This window comes from Peromyscus californicus, unplaced genomic scaffold (genome assembly GCF_007827085.1).
Source record: "Peromyscus californicus insignis strain IS unplaced genomic scaffold, ASM782708v3 Scaffold_19__1_contigs__length_69161282, whole genome shotgun sequence".
NCBI classification, from domain to species: domain Eukaryota; kingdom Metazoa; phylum Chordata; class Mammalia; order Rodentia; family Cricetidae; genus Peromyscus; species Peromyscus californicus.
Genome location: NW_026294491.1, coordinates 1,111,390 through 1,130,137, shown reverse-complemented (window position 1 = coordinate 1,130,137; position 18,748 = coordinate 1,111,390). Strand labels below are relative to the sequence as shown.

The window sequence follows — 18,748 nt, the reverse complement described above, 5'->3', positions numbered from 1 at the left end:
CCATTACAGATGGTTGTGAGCCACCATGTGGGTGCTGGGAATTGAACTCAGGACCTCTGGAAGAGCAGTCGGTGCTCTTAACCTCTAGCCATCTCTCCAGCCCCAACAGAATTCTTTTAAATCACTTGATTTGAATCCCCTGTAGGCCTCTCTCTCTCTCTTTCCATTTTATGGATGGATAAATTGAGGCTGAAAATACTCCAATGACTTTTCTGTTGTCACGGACAGAGGCAGGAAGAGGGTCAAAGCTGTGAAGGGTGAGTTTCTGTGTCCCCAGAAGGACCATGCCTGCACAGCCCAGAACAGCCACAGAAGATTCCTCCCTTCCTGGCTCCTCTGTGATCTCAGCTTGAACAGTCTTGGGCAGGGTGCCGCTCTTCTCCTTTTACTGAGCCTGCTCTTGATTCCAGGTCTGATCTCTGAGGAAGAAAAACCCTGCCAGGGAACAGAGACCCCCAAGCTAAGGGTGCAATGGCAGCATCAGCCCCCTTGAGGAGCCTGGAGGAGGAGGTGACCTGCTCCATCTGCCTGGATTATCTGCGGGACCCAGTGACCATCGACTGTGGCCACGTCTTCTGCCGCAGCTGCACAGGTGATATCCGCCCCATATCTGGGAACCGACCAGTCTGTCCGCTCTGCAAGAAGCCCTTTAAGAAGGAGAACATCCGGCCCGTGTGGCAGCTAGCCAGTCTGGTAGAGAACATCGAGCGGATGAAGGTGGACAGTGGCAGGCAGCCGGGAGAGCTGGCCCGAGAGCCCCAGGACGTGAAGTTGTGTGAGCGGCACCAGGAGAAGCTGCACTACTACTGCGAGGATGACGGCAAGCTTCTGTGTGTGATGTGCCGGGAGTCCCGGGAGCACAGGCCCCACACTGCGGTCCTGGTGGAGAAGGCCGCCCTGCCTCACAGGGTGAGTCCCCCCTCAGGCCTGAGAGGGAAGGTTCTGTCTCGTGTTCCTCCTGCCACAGCTCAGGACACTCATGTCTCTCCACTGCTTGTCTTTCCCCAGGAAAAAATCCTGAACCACCTGAACACCCTAAGGAGGGACAAAGAAAAAATTCAGGGCTTTCAGGCCAAGGGAGAGGCTGATATTCTGGCTGCGCTGGTACGTGGAAGTCGTGGTTGAGAGGTGATGTGTGCTCCAGGGGGGGACCAGGCAGGTGGAAGTGTTTCTTGGAGGTATGAAGTGCCAGCCTGGCTTCAGGCCACCTGGGGCTTACCCAAAGATAGGGCAGTTTGGCCTGCCCTGTCCCTACAGGAATTGAGGAACCTGGCTTTGTCTTCTCTTTCTAAGAGTGAGAGAATATGTGATTTCCTGAGGAGAGGGCAGATGGGGGTGCTTGGGAGGGTGTCGCTAACTTCAGGGTAGAGACCAAGAGGAAGGGGATAAGGAAGGCCCGAGCAGCTCTGATTGAGGCTGTCTAGTGAGACTCAGGCCTACTATGGGCAGTACAGAAGACTGGTAGCACGTTGTGTGCTCTTGATTAGACAGGGACAGCTGATAGGTGGGTACAGTTCTTGGGGAGTATGTGTGTTGGGAAAATGGGCAGAGGAGGGATTCTGGGGTCAGGCCTAGCAGTGTGTAGTCAGGCTTTGAAAGAGACAGAGTAAAGCTAGAGAGAGCTCAAGATCCCAAAGTACCTCTAGGTCCTGGTGTGCTTGAATGCCCTCACTTCCAGGAGGGACTGAGGACTCAGGCAGACTCCAGCCTACAAGAGAGGACTTGGTCCCTGAGTACTCACATTCCAGCCTTACCGTGGAGAGAGGGCACAGGCCCACATGGAAGGGATAGGGTGCACTTACTGTGTACAGAGTAGTCGGGGTGCTGGAACGGGGAGTGGTCAAGCTTGGACTTTATCCCTCGAGCAGAGCTTCCTGAAAGAGGCAATACATGGATAATATCTAGAAGGGTGAAGCGCCCTTAATGGGACACATCGGGTACCTTTTGCTCCAAGACATACTGGTCACCTAGAACAGATGGTGACAGAGCAGCCCAGCAGGGTGGCTTTGAGAGCAGTGAAGGGAATAGACTGATTGACAGGTCTCAAGGAGAAGAGGGTGGAGCAGGAGCACCCCAGTGACTTCCTACCTCAAGGACTAGGATTCACAAGCAAGAGTCACCAGAGTATTGAGTGGGCCCCAGATCCTAGAGGTGTCTCTCTCACACGCACACCCTCTGCCCTTACAGACGAAGCTGCAGGAGCAGAGACAGTACATTGTGGCGGAATTTAAGCAGGGACACCAGTTTCTGAAGAAGCGGGAACAGCACCTGCTAGACCAGCTGTCCACCCTGGAGCAGCTCCTCACTGAGGGCAGGGAGAAGTTCAAGACCCGGGGCGTCAGTGAGCTTGGCCGGTTGACTCTGGTCATCTCCGAGCTGGAAGGCAAGGCACGGCAGCCCGCCGCAGAGCTGATGCAGGTGAGAGGCCGGGCCAGTGAGGGACAGTGTAGTGCCCACTCTGCCACTCAGGCTTTTGAAGAAATTCCTCCTCCTGGGTCCTCGGTTTTACTGTCTAAAATAAATAAATGGGCATGGCAGTTTTATCTCCCTTGTCTGTTCCACATAAGCTTAAACACTGACATGAAATCACTTTAGAAAAATAATCATCATCTACAAAAGTGTCTGAAAATGTTTAAAGTGCCATAGAGCTGAAGGTGTTTGTTACCATCCTCCTTCCACACCACGAGACCTCCATCAAGCCCTCCCTGTTACAAAGCAGGTGTTTGTTGTTTTTGAGAGAGCCTGACTGTGCCATACTACCTGTCCTCAAATTAAAGGCAGTCCTCCTGTCTCTGCCTTCCGAGTGCTGGGATTACAGATGTGGCTAAGGCAGGTACTGACTTGGCAGGTGCCTTACATGGTTCTGGAGGTGAAGAAGGTGACTGAGGAAAGGCTGCACTGTGGCTGTCAGGATCCCAAGTGTGTGGAAGGGGAGGGCAGGAGGAGAAGGAAGGTAGCTGGGAGGTTCCTTCTGGACATCGGAGCATCATCCTAGAAAACAGATTGACAGGTATGAGCGGTGCCTCCGGACACGAAGGGAGGGCAGACTGTCAGGTTCCACTGATACACCTCTTCCTCTTAGGACTTTCCAGGGGAATCACCACCCTGAAAGGGCTTAAGGGTGAGGGCTGGACTTCTTTCCATCCTTCCCTGATAAGCTGGGAAGAGGGCTGTACTAATTTCCTCTGACTCTGCGGTTTGAGGTAATGCATGTTTCTGCCAGCAGAGGACACACAAAGGTCTCTAGGAAATGGGGTTCCAGGCCAGTGGCAGGGCACATGAGTAGCCGTGGGGGGCGGGGATGGTGATGCCAGTCCCTAGCACAGCCTGCATAAACAGGAGGCCTCTCTTTGTAGCAGGCTGGTCCACATGTAAGAGGACTGGCTGGTCCAGGCCATGGGGCAGGTGAGGAATGAGGTCCAGCTCAAGCCTGGTATCCTGCTCCCAGGCTTTGTACTCTTCTCTTTTGTCCCCTGCCCTCCTGTCTCCTTGCGCTGCTCTGGGCATCGCCTCTTCTCTAGATTTCTTTATCAGACTCTAGGTCACTTGTCTCCTTTCCCTTTCCCACTCTTTCTTAGCCTTCAAGGAGCACATCAGACTCCCAGCAGCCCTTCCGTGTGTAGATGTGTAGATAGGAGTTGGGAGTGGTGTAGCTGAGAGTACTGGGGTTTGTCATTAATGTGTCTGTCTAGAGAGCATTTTCCCCTGATCCACCCTGGGAGGAGCTACAATGCAGAAGCCCCAGTCTGAACATCAGGACTCTGCCCCTGAAGCTCCCATGGTGGGGTGTGCTGATGAGAGAAAATAGGGGTATCTGTTTAAAGCCACGGCACAAAATGCTGGTGTTAGCAGACTTTGTCTGTATTTGGGTTTCCTGGAGCAAAGCTCCTGAACCTTCTGGAACAGTCCTTAACAGCCACTATTTGAGGATTGCCTTTGTTTTCCATATTGTACCTCTCTCAGAAGCCAGCCTGCCCCTCTGCCCATCCCCCTTCACCCTCTGACTCCCGTAGCACCTGTCACTAACAGGGTATGATGTTATATATTTTTATGTTGATTTTTTCCCCCTCTCTTGTCTGCTTCCCTCTGCTAGGATGCCTGCTCTACACAGGTAGGGATTTGTCTTCTTTATTGCTACTTCAAACCTCTAGATCAGTGCTTGCCTGGCACAAGGAATCACTTAGCAAAGGTTTGTGGAATAAGTGAAAGGAAGATGAAAATCAGTCAACACGAGAACTCTCGGGGGCTCTCAGACTCACCAGAGCATCATCTCACAAGATGTTCCAAGCCTCTCTGTCCTTCCGCTGCCTTCCTCCTGCACAAGGTGCCAATCTGTAGTGACCCTTGGCCAGCACATCCACTTGAGTCGCTCTAAAACAGTCATGGGATGCTCAGCTTCTCTCTTGTGCCCCTGCTGCCATCTCCAGCTCCCTGTTCCACAGCAGCCACCAGGGTGACCTCCCCTGTTCCCATTGCCTCCTACAACCGTTTGCCAGGGAGCAGCCAAGTGACTAGTCACCTAGGGTTTCTGCTAGTTTCTGCTCAATACTCATTTAGAGAAGAAATTCCTTTTCTGTCTTTGCAGCAGTTCAAAGGTGTGGGTCTAGAGATATCCATAAAGTCATCCAAGAGCTGGTTTATTTCTAGCTGACCATCTAGTCTTGGGGATATTGTTCTCAGCCCTGCAATTTGAGCTGGATTCATCACTGTGTTCAGAATTCAGCCAACGAAAAGAAAGGAACTAGAAAGCAATTTTATTTTTTAAAGGACAAAGAGTGAGAAGTCTTGGTCTTTTCACCCCTGCATCCCATTGGAACTCAGTCACATGACCAGACTTGATTGTAGGGAATATGGGAAATGTAGTTTCTTGACTGGACACTTATCAGGCCAGAACTTAAGGAGTTTAGCATTATAAAGAAGGGGAAGGCAGGTAACATGACTTAGCAGGGAAAGACACCTGCTACCAAGCCTGGTCACCTGAGTTTAATCCACAGAACCCACATGGTGGAAGGAGAGAACCAACTCCCACAGTTGTCCTTTGACCTCCACATACATTGTGATATAGTGCGCGCGCACACACACACACACACACACACACACACACACACACACACATTTAAAAGTGGAGAGGAGGGAAAATGGGTGCTGAGAGATAGTTGCCTTTTATCCCACTGTGCATAGAATAAAATTCACCACCATCACCCCATCCTGCCTGGTGTGCTCTGGCCCTGCCTCCTCTCTAAGGCCTTTCCCATTTCTTACCAGTCTGCACTCAGCTAGAACTTTATCGTTCTTCAAACCTTAGCTAAGTGTCTCCTTGGAGAGGCCAGGTCACTTGCCACTGCTGCTTACTTCTGCCCTTACATTACGTTGTTTGTCCATTTTATCTTATTTATTTTATATTATGTTGTTTGTACATGGATGTGTGTTTGTTCACCACTTGTATGCTTGGTGCCTATGGAAGCCAAAAGAAGGCATGAGGTTCTCTGGAATTGGAGTTACTGCTGGTAGTGACCTGCCATGTGAGTGCTGGGACTTGAACCTGGGTCCTCTGGAAGAGCATCCAGTGAGATGGCTTAGCCACTGAGCCGTCGCTCCAGCCCATTGCTTGTTTTCGAGCCCCACCAGACTGTCAGTTCCCTGGGGAGGAAGCCATGTGTGTTGTGTTTGCTGTTGTGTGCCTGTCTGTTCTGTGGTACTGACTTACGGATGCAGTTTTACTTAATTCACTTTGGTGCCTGTGTTTTCTTCCTTTGCCAGGATACCAAGGACTTTGCCAACAGGTAAGAGTTTCATTTGCTTGTTGTTCCTCTCCCCACTTATGTGGCCATGGTCTGTGTAAATGATGGGGAGTGATAGGAAGCCAAAGGCAAGGTGGCCCGTGTCTCATCCCATGGCTTTTAAGAAAGAGCAATCTTTGGGGATTAGAGGCTGTTCTCTCCCAGCATGATCTCTGAAGTCCAACTGGCCTCACTGTCTTCACCTGAAGCACAGTGGGGGAGTCAGAGCCTGGCTTGGTAGACAGAATGCTCACTTGTGGGATCTGCTGGTGGTCTTATGTCCTCATTTTGTCTTTGGCCAGTTTTTCTGTCTCTTGATTAAGGATAATCAAACCTTTCCTGCTCACTTTATAGTTGTCATGAACACTGGCAGAAAAGCACAAGAGCCAAATGACAGGCTGTTGTGTCCATCATGTTTTCAGGTACCCACGGAAGAAGTTCTGGATTGGGAAAGCCATCCCTCACATGGTTAAAAGAAAGGCAGGAGAATTCTCAGATAAACTTCTCTCTCTGCAGCGAGGCCTGAGGCAGTTCCAGGGTAAGCACTGGGGACAGCACCAGGCTGGAGGTCAGGCTGGACCACATGTGAAGGTTTCCTGGCTTCTCATCTTCTCCCATCTCATCCTTCCAAGGAGCTGTAGCTTCTGTATCTTTTCTCCTTGGGATCTCCAGTAGAGCCTTGTCTCATAATTAATGCCAAGTAAGAAATGGGTTCATGCCGGGCGGTGGTGGCGCACGCCTTTAATCCCAGCACTCGGGAGGCAGAGCCAGGCGGATCTCTGTGAGTTCGAGGCCAGCCTGGGCTACCAAATGAGTTCCAGGAAAAAGGCGCAAAGCTACACAGAGAAACCCTGTCTCGAAAAACAAAACAAAACAAAAAAAAAAAAAAAAAAAAAAGAAATGGGTTCATGAGTTTGCTGGTCTGAAGCTCAGTTCTGTCTTCTTTTTCATCCTTAGGCAAGCTGCTTAGAGACTTGGAGTATAAGACAGGTGAGTAAACAAAACAACCCCCGTGGAATCCTCACTGGTATTGCCCAAAGGTGGCCCCACCCCTTACATTTCTGACTACACTTCTAGTCCTCATCTACCTGACCACATGGTCCTTTCAAGCAAACAGCAGTGGTAGCCCAAGGCCAGAGATCATCTTGCCCAGACCTGTGCTGTGTGTGCTGAGTACCCCCAGAGGACACAGTTCACAGAGACTGTGATGTAGATAGCACTCTGGACTGTGCAGTGAGACAGCCCTGCACAGTAGAGACTGGCTGCCTCTTCCCAGCCTGCCATTGACACTGTTACTTCCTCCCTTGTCCCACAGTCAGTGTCACCCTGGACCCACAGTCGGCCAGCGGGTACCTGCAGCTTTCAGAGGACTGGAAGTGTGTGACCTATACCAGCCAGTACCAGAGTGACTGCCTGCACCCCCAGCAGTTTGACTGTGAGCCGGGGGTGTTGGGCAGCAAGGGCTTCACCTGGGGCAAGGTATACTGGGAAGTGGAGTTGGAACGAGAAGGCTGGTCAGAGGATGAGGAAGAGGGGGAGGAGGAAGAAGAAGGGGAAGAGGAGGAAGAAGATGAGGAGGCTGGCTATGGGGATGGATATGAAGACTGGGAAACGGATGAGGATGAGGAATCACTAGGGGAGGAAGAGGAGGAAGAAGAGGAAGAGGAGGAGGAAGTTCTGGAAAGCTGCATGGTGGGAGTGGCCAAAGACTCTGTGAAGAGGAAAGGGGACCTCTCCCTGCGACCAGAGGATGGTGTGTGGGCCCTTCGGCTCTCCTCCTCAGGCATCTGGGCCAACACGAGCCCCGAGGCCCAGCTCTTCCCAGTGCTGCGGCCCCGGAGAGTGGGCATTGCCCTGGATTATGAAGGGGGCACTGTGACATTCACCAATGCAGAGTCACAGGAACTCATCTATACCTTCACGACCACCTTCAGCCGGCGCCTGGTTCCCTTCCTGTGGCTCAAGTGGCCAGGAACACGCCTCCTGTTGAGACCCTGAATTCCAGAAACTGCCTGGGCCACACTACAGAATCTTCAGTTCTCTGAGATTCGAGGACTCTGAGATGAAGAAGGGTTGCCTGGACCGTACCCATGGAAACTTCCTTTCTCTGGGATCCCAAGACTGTGTGATGGATGAACATTCTTGGTCAGAGCACCAGGAGGAGGAGAGAGGAGGGACATTCACATCCATATGGCACCCATCTCCTCACAGTCATGGCCAGGATCTCTCTCAGTGTGTCACTTCATCTGTTTTTCTTGTTTGAACTTCTCACTCTCCTGCCCATTTCCTCTGGGATGACTCCCTCCTTCCTGAGAACCCGTTTGTCTTGGCTCTGTGTTCTCTGTTGAGTAGGGGCAGCAGCAGCAGCAGCAGCAGCAGCAGCAGCAGCAGCAGCAGCAGCATCATTTTCTCGTTCAGTTGTTGTTCAGTGCTCACAGGTATTGAAAGAGACCATCAGTGATATTTGAAGCCATTTGGCTGTCCTCAAATTTGAGGTTCCTCTTGCCCAAAAACCACTCTGTTGCCTACCTTCCCTGGCTTCTTAAACTCACTTTTCCTACCCCACCAGAGTTAAATATCTGAAGAAGCAGGATTGAACATAGTCAACATCCAAGGCTGTGTAAGTTTGTGTCCTGAAGTGTTGGTGAAATCATCTCCTGGTGCCATTAGCAAAGCTCATGGCCTCCAAACCCAGAGCTGAAGAAGGGGTGGGACTCCCCAGGGCCATCTGTATCTCCAAAAGCATCCAGGTACTGTGACTCAGGCAGGAGCTGTGGTCAATAGATTACCTCTGCAGAGTAGACCTTGTGAAGGGAGATTTTAAAACAATTCCAACATCTTGCTCTTGATTAGTGGGTCTGAAAACACTGAGGCCCAGGAGATCAGAACTACCCCTGCTTCAGAGTCTCCAGCAAGTGTCTCCAGGACAGCTTTAGGCCTCTGCTCTTGGCATCATGGAATGTCCAGAATCACTTTCTTAGGATATGGATTGGAGAAGGGAAGACAGTCCTGAGGAATCTGGAAAACTCCCACCCCAGGTCTTACTGTGAGGAGAGGCCCTGCAGTGTCTCTCTGTTGACCCAGCACCAGCCCCTCTGTCCAGTCACCCAGTGCCCACAGTTGAACACCAGCTCCTGCTTAGCCAAAATGATGCCCCTCTTCTTATCCTTAAACATTCCACATTTCTTCTGCCTGTCCAGGTGTTAAGCTCTTCTTTGCTCTTGAGAGGCTGCTCCCAGACTCTGGATTTTGGTGGCCTTAGAGTCACCACACTGTCTCAAGACTGAACACTTTGTATATATCACACGATGCCTGAGTCACTAGTACATACACAGTGGCTCCCTCACCACCTTTTGTTTTTCCTGGAATTAATCATCATTTTTCTCTTCCTTCTCCTTTAATTCATTTCCTGTGTCTTTATTACTAATAAACTACAAGTTCTTTTTAGTGATCAGCAATCTCAAGACAGTCATCGGTGCTGTCTCCTTTTATCTTGATGCCTCTGAAGTGACCTTGAACCCGAGTCATCGATTGATCCCTTGTGATCCTTGTTAGACCCCCTTTTGTCATCAGACTGGGGGTTCTGGATTTGCCCCCTGAGGCCTGTAGCCGGGGCTAGCCTCAGTCTCATTATGTGGCTGGCCTTAAACTTCCGGCCTCTACCTTCCAAATTCTGAGATTTCAGGTCGGTGCCACTATGCCTAGTTTATGCTGGTGACTGCACCCAGGTCTCATGCATCCTAGGCAAACATGCCCCTCAGCTACATCCCCAACCCATGACCCTGTTTCTGGACCCTGTGTTTCCTCTCCCAATTGGTCACACATTATCTGATAACTTCCTGAGCTGAGTGTGGAAGTCAATTTTTTTTTAAATCTTCAGTATCTAGAAGTGTTTATCTCACTTGTACACTTAAGGGGTTGGCTATAAGAGTCTTCAAAATAGTTTTCCTTCAAAATGTCAGAAGATTGCTTTACTGCCTTTAACTCCGGTTCAAAATTCCCATGGGGCACTCTGCTTCATGATCTTTCCCAGTGGCCTGTTTCTGTTTTACAGGGGGTTGGGAGAGTTGGAAATCTTATCTATATCCTTACTCCATGTACTAGCACATTCCACGATGAGTGGCATGTTTGAACGCCCACCCACCCACCCACCCACACACACACACACAACATACATTCGTACATAAAATTAAGGGACTGGACAGGATCTCAACATGTAGCCCTCGATAGCCTGGAACTCACTGTATAGACAGGGCTGGCCTCAGACTCACAGATTTAAAGGCTTATGCTGCCACACCTAGGGGAAGGAAAAATTATAAAAAACAAAACAAAACAAAAACAAAAACAAAAAACACCTTAGGCAACCTAGAAAAAGGTTTATTTTGGCTCCCACAGTTCTGAAGGTGCAGTCCATGATCAGTGAGTAGTCTCAGTGCTTTTGGCTTCTGTCATGGCAACATATCCTGGTAGGTGTGCTTGACAGAGCAAGTCACACATCTCATCAGTTGGGAAACAATGAACCAGGGTCCCATAGTCCTCTTCCAGAGCACACCCCAGTGACCTCAAGACATCCCACTGCTGACCAGTCATTTAACACGGATTTTTCAGAGGCCTTTCAACATCAGAACTGTCACAATAGACACAAAACACAAAGGCCCGTGGGTCACCTACTTTATTAGGACATTGAAAACCTAGATAAATGACCTGAGGGGGCTTTGGGGCCCACCCACAGTTGATGAGCTCCCAAAGCATATCCAGCTTTGTGTCCAAAAGTCCCTATAAATTAATGCAAACTGAACAGTCCTGGTTTCCCTATAGTGATCATTTTGAAGCTTTTATGGGGTTTTGTTTTTTGTTTATTTTTCCCTTCTAAACCCCATTGGCTCGTAGCTTACTGATGTCTAGGGTGTAGCCTACCTTGCTGCCACTCAGAGGGAACACCATGTCCATGAACAGGACTACAAGGAGCTTACTTTACTCAACACATCGTTTAAGAAACACTTTACAAGATCCCAAGACACTAAACTCCAGTCTCACTTTTGTATGCTAGGGACAGGGCTGGGTTCCAGGGTGCTGGTGTCTGCCACACTTCCTGGTTCCACCTCAGTCATTCAAAGTCAGGCAGGAACTTGCTTTCCAGGTGAGGTAGAGTGGAGAGAGAGTTGGCAATTGGTGCCCTGATATGGAATGTTTGCAGGGTCTCTCACCCAGCCAGGTAGTCCAGGCCACGTCTACACTGTGAAGGACAGCTGTGTCCCCTGGTTCAGTACAAGTAGGTGCTAGCCAGCTGGAGCAAGAGTGTCATGGCCCAGTCGCTGTCCTTGGTGCACAGGGCCTGCTCTCCCCTTAGCCTGGCCACCTCAGGGGCCACTCCCACGGTGCAGCTGACACTCCGGTGGACATTACGTCTTCATAATCTGAGGGTCCAGAGTGACCTCACACACACACTTCCAGGATGGAGCATTGTCCATGCTGCCTGCTTCTTAGGCCTCTATTTCTGGAGGACAGATGTGACAACTCAGCCTGAGAATTTGCTTCTTAAAGTGTGGTGGCCAGACCACAGCACAGTGCCTAGAAGCCTGTTAGAAGACAGAATCTTGGGCCCCACCCTAGACCAACCAAACAAAAGCCTGCATTTTAACCAGGTGTCTGGATGATGTTTCTACAGCAAGTTGAAGTAGGGATCAATAAAAGAACAGGCAAGTGCTTGTGGGAGCAGTTAGGCTCCAATTTGAAATCAAATGTTATTTTTGCTCTTCCCTTTCCTCTCCCAGTCCCTTTTTTGTGGTACTGGGGCTTTATGCATTCTAGGCAAGCAAACTCTAGCAGAAAGCTATTAATACAGCCCTAGAACCCAGCCCCTCCCATCCCCCCTCCAGAAAAGGTCTCAGTAGCTGAGGCTGGCCTGGCACTCACTCCAAAGCTCAGACTGACCTCGAACTTGTGGCAGTCAATCTGACTGCCTCTAGTTCTGGGATTGTAACTGTGCCACCACACACAGCAAAATGCTAGTTGTTTTTTGTTTTTTTGTTTTTGTTTTTTTGTCGAGACAGGGTTTCTCTGTGTAGCTTTGCGCCTTTCCTGGAACTCGCTTTGGAGACAAGGCTGGCCTCGAACTCACAGAGATCCGCCTGCCTCTGCCTTCCAAGTGCTGGGATTAAAGGCGTGCGCCACCACCGCCCGGCAAAAAATGCTAGTTTTTAATAATATACAATATTTGTTCAAATCTACAGATATTCTAGCATAATTCTAGGCAAAGCTCAGGGGCTTAATATTTTGAATGAATATCTATACAGGTAGCTGACAGCATGCATCAATCACTGTGTTCAGTACTTTGCTGAGCTCTGTGTAAATTTATTTAATCCTCACATGGATTTATAGTCTAGGTTCTGTTATTGTTTACATCTATGGTGGGGAGAAAAGGCTTAATAGACCCAAGATCCCAAGCAATCAGGGTCCAGGTGAATACATTTCATTGCTGTTTATGGCTATGGGTGGAATGGATAAATGAAACCCCCCACCCCCAAGAGCCCTTGCTGATTACCTGAATCTGTTTCCAGATGATGCATCAAGTTTTCTGAGGAAAGCAGAAAGAGAGATCTGTGAGGCTTAGTATCTCCTACAGATACTCCCAAGAAGGGGCTATCCTGGCTACAGTGTGAGGGCAGGGACAGAAGAGAAATTGCCTCACTTTCCTGGACTCTCAGCCCAGTGCCTTGGACAGAGGAGGCCAAAATCTGGGGGATTGCTCTCTCAGTAGAATGAGATCTTTTTTTTGTTTGTTTGTTTTGTTTTTTGAGGCAGAGTTTCTCTGTGAAACAGTCCTGGCTGTCCTGGAACTCATTCTGTAGACCAGGCTGCTGGCCGAAATCACAGAGTGCCTGCTTCTGCCTCTTGAGTGCTGGGGTTAAAGGCATGCACCACCATCACCCAGCTGTATAGAGTGAGGTCTTGTGGGAAATTCCAGAGAGGGGAGATGCTTAACCCAAGGTGTTTGCTTATTTTTGTTTGAATTTCACTACATAGTCCAGGCTGGCCTGAAACTTGGGATCCTCCTGCCTCAATCTCCCTGGTGCTAACATTACAGGCATGTGCTACCATGCTTGGTTTGAACCAGGTTTTGAAGTTGGGGAAATATAGAGACAGATGGAAGATAGAGGAGTCCCTTTACCTGAGAATGTCCTCATCATCTTTGGGAGGCCGAGTATTTTCCTGTGGAGGTTTCGAATCTTCTTTACAAGGTCAGAGGAAATGGCCTCTGGACTCACAAAAGTCTTCGGCTCATACCTGCAGACAAGTTGGAAATCAAACTTAAATTCCAAAAATAAAATCCTTCATTTTATTTGTGTGTGGGTGAAAAAGCCCTGGTTCTGTTCCTTTGCAGTCCTCATTACTCATTGGCTATTGGCCATTCTCCTCTCAGCTTCCCATCACATTGTAAGACCCACCACATCCTTGACCTTGGTTCTAACACTTTAAGAAGCATGTTTGGAGACACTTTCCAATGACTTTAGGTACTGAATAAAATACCACTAATTTCATGGGTTAAAGATAACTTCTGGGAGCTGGACATGCCAAACACCAGAGTTCAGTACCCAGCATCTACATGGTGTTCTCACAACTGTAATTCCATTTCCAGGGGATCTGCCAGCCTCTTCTGGTTTCCTCTGGTACCAGGCATGCACATGGTGCACAGATATGTTTGCAGGCAAAATGCCCATACACATAAAATGCAAATACTTGTTTTTTAAAAACTTGGATCATTCTAAAGCCATGCTTATTATATATAACTTTGCTTTGAGGTGGAGAAGTATGTCTCAAAAACCAACATACCAACTTATTTATTTATTTGGGGATAGGGTCTCACTCTGTAGTCCAGGCTTTCCTCAAACTCATGGTGATACCTCTGCCTCAGCTTCCCAAGCCCTAGGATTAAAGGCATGAGCCACCATGCCCAGTTTCAACCCATCTGTTTACTGAGTTTTAGCTGTTAGAGAACAAGTGGCCTCAGTGTTTTTCTGAGTGGCCATCCACAAGGGGACAGATGAATTGCAGTGTCTTCAAGATGCACATAAAGGAGGCAAGACTGGAGAGGGCCTTACCTGCTCTGGTTGAGTCTGACATCCTACAGAAGAAACACAAAAACATGCACTTAGTTTCCACATGGCCTTTCCCATCAGGGACAATAGATCTTTCTGTCTTGACATTAGCTAAAAGGTCCTACCCAGAGTGCTGGAGCCCCTTAATTACCTTACTATGCATTTCACTGCTCTCCTTGTGTTCTTGACTAGTATAGGACTCTGCAGCCAATTTCTTTGCTCTGATTGCTCTGTTCCAGCTGTATCCTTAAATGGGTTCTGCCTCCAGTGATTAAGAGATAGTGGAGAGCAGAGACCAGCCTGAGTTCCAAGTTGGAACTGATGTAGGACAGGATTGTGGTTAAGTACCACAAGGCCATTGATGGAGCTCTTCCTGTGCACTGGAGGCCATGCTGAACACCACAAATGGGTTATTTCTTACATGGTTTACAACTCCAAAAAAAACTATTATCATCCTATGCTTAGAGAAGCTAAGAAACTCACCCAAGTGACATAGTTAGTGTAACTGACACTAAACTCTAGATTGTCTGATTCTGGTCATCTTTACATTATCCTCATGCATGCCTTAGCAGATTCTGTAGTCTTTTGGGCCATAGAAAGCACACCCTCCCTCAGGCCTTATCAATGGAGATAATTCCCCATTTCCCTTTCCTCTGCCTCTCTCCATCACCTCCCAGCTGCAACACAGTACCACCCTTCCTGTGAAACCTCCTGCTGTCCCACAGGGTGGTAGGATTGTGGAGTGTCTCTCACTTGCAGTAGCTCACTTGCTGGTCGATGACACTTCTCCTCCAGCTCCTCAACCTGGGTGCCCAGCCAATGGACCTCCTGAGAGACGTTTGTGATGTACTCTTCCCTCTCCTTCCAGATCTGCTGTTCTAGCCCCTCCAGCCTGGTCATCAGGAGGCACCTCTGGTCTCCAAGCTCCTGCATCAGCCTTTCAAAGGCAGCTTCTACCTGTTGCTTCTTGCTTTCAACCTGCATCTGTGAGGATATGAGGAGGGACTCAGAACTGGCTCCCAGAAGGATCATCTGTGCACTTAATTGATTAAGAGAAACAAGGAATAAGCAATTTCAAGACTCATTTCTACAAATACAATGGTAGAAAGAGGTCTCAAGATAGACTTGCTGATGATAAGAGCTTTGCTGTTGTCTTAGCCAGGGATTGTAATGATATATTGAACTCTTAGAGACATAGCTATGATACCCTACTTTTTTTTTTTTCAGTTTTCTTCTCTGCTGCTATGATAAAACATGACAAAAACTAGGTTGAGAAAGAAAGAGTTTATTTCATCTTATACTTCTATATCCCATCCCATCACTGAGGGAACTCAGGACAGGAACTCAAACAGGAACCTAGAAACAGAGGCTGTGAAGAAATGCTGCTTACTGGCTTGTTCTCCATGGTATGCTTAACCTTCTTATATAACCAGGACCACCTGTCCTGTGTAGGCTGGACCCTCCCACATCAATAATTCATTAAGAAAATGTCCCATAGTCTTGCTACATACAGTCAATCTGATGGAAGCAATCTGATGGAAGCATTTTTTCAACTGCTTTCTTTTTTTTTTTTTCTCAGTTCCTCATTTAGGAAGGGTCCCCTCTTCCTAGATGACCCTAGCTTGTATCAAGTTAACAAAAAACTAACCAGCACACCTACCATATCTTCTTTAGACTCATATGGAGTAACTGTAGTAACATCTTTCTTTTCTTGAGATATGTTTCCATGTCTCATGTATAACAGGCTGGCCTCAAACTCAATTCACGATGTAGTCAAAGATGACTTTGAGCTTCTGACCCTCCTACCTCTACCATCCAAGTGCTAGAATCACAGGTGTGTATCACAACTTCCATTTTATTCAATGCTAGGGGATTGAACCTGGGGCTCCATGTATTTATTCTAGGCAATCACTCTTCATACTGAACTATATACCCAGCCCAATTACAGTAATCTCTTAGATAAAAATTAAGGCAAAAGGGAATCATGATCAGAAATATGAAGCATGTTTTGATGGAATTTGAGAGATGCTGGAGAGAGCTTTCTATCTCAATACTCTCTTTGGTCAGAGTACCAGAAATACATAGTGTGAATTTTCCTCTTGATTACTGCATCATGAAGGAAGCGGTGGGAAGCAGCCAAATCTAGCTGCTTCATTCATCTGCTGTCCTCAGAGCCTGAACCAAGACACTAATGGACACCTATCGTAGGCTTCCCAGCTGAAGGTGGTGTTTCTAGTAGATATATTGGGCCAGGAGAGCCATGGACACAGGTCAAGGGACCTAAGTTCTAGTCATTTCCTCACATGGCGTTAGGAGCACTGCTTTTATAGACCTCAGTTCTCCCCTGTGTATGAGAAGAATAAAGTATGTCTTGGATTCAAAGACATCAGGAACACCTCCAGCCTCCATGTCCCGAGACACCAGAAGCCTTTGTGAGGTTGCAGGAAGATGAGTTAGAAAATCCTGAAGTTCTTTTCGGTCCAGTAACAGACTAGGAGTCTTTGAAGGAAACCCCCAAGGGAGCAGCATGGGGAAACAATTTAGTTGGTGCCTAGCATGCACAAGCCCCTGGACTGGATATCCCGTTAGGCATAAACAGGGTATGGTGGCACATGCCTGTAATCCCAGCCCCTGGGAGGTAGAGACAATAGGATCAGCTAAGTAGTAAATTTGAGGCCAGTTTAAACAAAACAAAGGAACAGGAATGTGGCCTTTACCAGGAGCTCTTGGAGCTTCTGATCTTCTTGATATTTCCTATCTTCCATTTTGTCCCGCTCCTTTCTCAGAGCTTCTAACCGACTCCTGAGACGATCCTGTCGGAGAGAGGAAAGCAGAGGGAGTGAGAGTCCGTGAAAAATCCACCTGGCACATACCGTGTGCTGTGTTGTGGATGAACCACCAGAGCTGAGGGACTCAAAGCTGACAGAGGCCTAATCCTTGACCTTCACCATGTCACCATCTTGGACAGAAAGTGGACCAGGTGGCACTATGAAGATGGAAAAGTGTGTAGTGTGTGTGCCACAGGGAGACAGGACCAAAGAGGAGACCGCAAATCTCCACCCCCTTTCTTTCACCCACCCACGGCAGGTCACTGTCCTGCCTGCCTGGAAGCAGCACCTGAGCTCCTTACCCTGTAGGGTTGGATGGCTTCATCGAGGAACCGCACGATGTGCGCCTGGTGGGCGGGGCCCTCTCTGCAGAACACACACAGCAGCTCTGCGTCTGTCTCGCAGAAGTAATAGATCTTCTCTCCGTGCTCCTCGCAGCAGGTCTCGCCCAGGGGACCCAGGGGTACCGGGGCCACTGCGGCCTGGGTTTGCTCCTCTTCTTCCTCCTGACAGAGCGGGCATAGCAGCTTGGCTCCCATCGGGGTGCGCGGGACGCAGAGTAGACAGACTTTGTGTCCGCAGGCTATGGTCACCGCATCCCGCAGGGGCCGGGTGCAGGCAGGACAGGCTACGTGGTGGAGTCCCCGTAGGGACCCGGTTGAGGGCATCACCGTGCCTTTCCCTGCCGGTCCACACAGTCTTCAGCCTCTGTCCACTCCAATTTCCTTTCCCTGAAACTGAGTCACTTTTGAGTGCGTCACTGTCACAGAGGCAAAGGAATCCGGGGCTGAAAGAAAAGCAGGAATGTCAGCTCAGCGAAGTCACCTGGCTCGGCCCCAGGCACGCCCAGAACCCTGGGCCACCACCCAGCGCTAAGCAGGTCCAAACTCCAGGGCGCCTTGACTACCCAGCGTTTCCCAGTGGCAGGCAGGTGACCTAGCTCTCCACTTCTGTGTCTTCTGTCCCTGGGGTGGGGAGCAGCGTATTGCACCATGAGGTCACTTGGAAATGGGGTTTCCAGGAATGCTTGGCCACAGAGGGGTGGGACCGTTGGGGAGGAGCCGCTTCCTGTCACGCTGAGCAGGTGAAAGCCATAAATTTCAGGCTAGGAGGTCTGTGGTAGCATCAAAGTCCAGCCTGTGGTGTTGAGACTAACAAAACTGCAGGCCCACATGCACGTTCCTCTCCTTGGCCCTTCCTTTCCTCGACTGCTTCTCCTGCTGGAGCGATCTTTCCTAACACCCATGCTAACTGAGCACCACCTAGAACCTGGGTGATACTGGATTTCAATTTTAGGTTTTTTTTTTTCTTTTAAGAAAAAAGTGTAGTGTAGTGGTGTGTGTGTGTGTGTGTGTGTGTGTGTGTGTGTGTGTGTGTGTGTGTGTGTGTTGGGGTGTATGTGTGCCACATGTGCAGTTTCTCTCAGATGGATCCCCTGAAGTTCAAGTTGATGATAGTTGTGAGTTATTCACATCCTGCTACTTGAAAGTGCAACTGCTACTCTTAATGGCTAAGCCATCTTTCCAGCCCTTCAATTTTAATTTTTTTAAATTTTCATTAATTTTTTATTTTTAATTCTTATGTGTATGATTGTTTTGTCTGCCCTTATGTCAGTTGCACCACTGTGTGCAGTGCCTAAAGGGCCAGAAGAGGGCATTGGATCCCCTGGAGTTACACACGGTTGTGAGCCTCCGTGTGGATGCTGAGAACCCAGCCCGTGTCCTCTGCAAGAGCAGCAAATTCTTAACCCCTGAGCCATCTTCCCAGCTCCAGCAATATGCATTCAGCCCCTGAGCAATTACTCCAGAGCTACATCCAATTTAATAGCAATGCACTGGGACAAGTGTGGAGAGGGAGATACAAACTGAAAGGTAAAAAGGATTTCTAGAGGCCCGGGTCTGACAGCCACAAGGCTGGGACAGTTGGAGTGTTTGGGTTCCAGCCCTATGCTCTTCCCATCGCCGAAACTAGTGCCCTACTCACTAGCCCTTGGCATTTACCTACTTCACATGTTCCACAGCCTCCTTCCTGCCCTGCCTAC

At 48.9% G+C, this 18,748-nt stretch overlaps 2 protein-coding genes across 3 annotated transcripts; one reads left to right on the top strand and one right to left on the bottom strand.

Annotated features, from left to right (window-relative positions):
- Positions 1-389: 389 nt before the first annotated feature.
- On the top strand, positions 390-9,244 carry LOC128114238 (tripartite motif-containing protein 26). Of its 2 annotated transcripts, XM_052744074.1 has the most exons (8): positions 390-909; positions 1,009-1,104; positions 2,188-2,418; positions 4,094-4,111; positions 5,761-5,783; positions 6,203-6,318; positions 6,738-6,770; positions 7,096-9,244. In XM_052744074.1, the coding sequence occupies exons 1-8, from the start codon at positions 472-474 to the stop codon at positions 7,776-7,778; spliced, it is 1,638 nt and encodes a 545-aa protein (XP_052600034.1). In that variant the 5' UTR covers positions 390-471; the 3' UTR covers positions 7,779-9,244. The 2 variants fall into 2 exon arrangements, with proteins under 2 accessions (XP_052600034.1, XP_052600035.1); XM_052744075.1 differs by lacking the exon at positions 4,094-4,111.
- A 114-nt stretch (positions 9,245-9,358) lies between these two features.
- On the bottom strand, positions 9,359-18,021 carry Trim15 (tripartite motif containing 15). The gene is made up of 5 exons (XM_052744085.1): positions 17,010-18,021; positions 16,597-16,692; positions 14,633-14,863; positions 13,883-13,905; positions 9,359-13,067 (listed from the first exon to the last, which is right to left on the bottom strand). Exons 1-5 carry the CDS (start codon positions 17,373-17,375, stop codon positions 12,875-12,877), a joined length of 909 nt encoding a protein of 302 aa, XP_052600045.1. The 5' UTR covers positions 17,376-18,021; the 3' UTR covers positions 9,359-12,874.
- Positions 18,022-18,748: the final 727 nt, after the last annotated feature.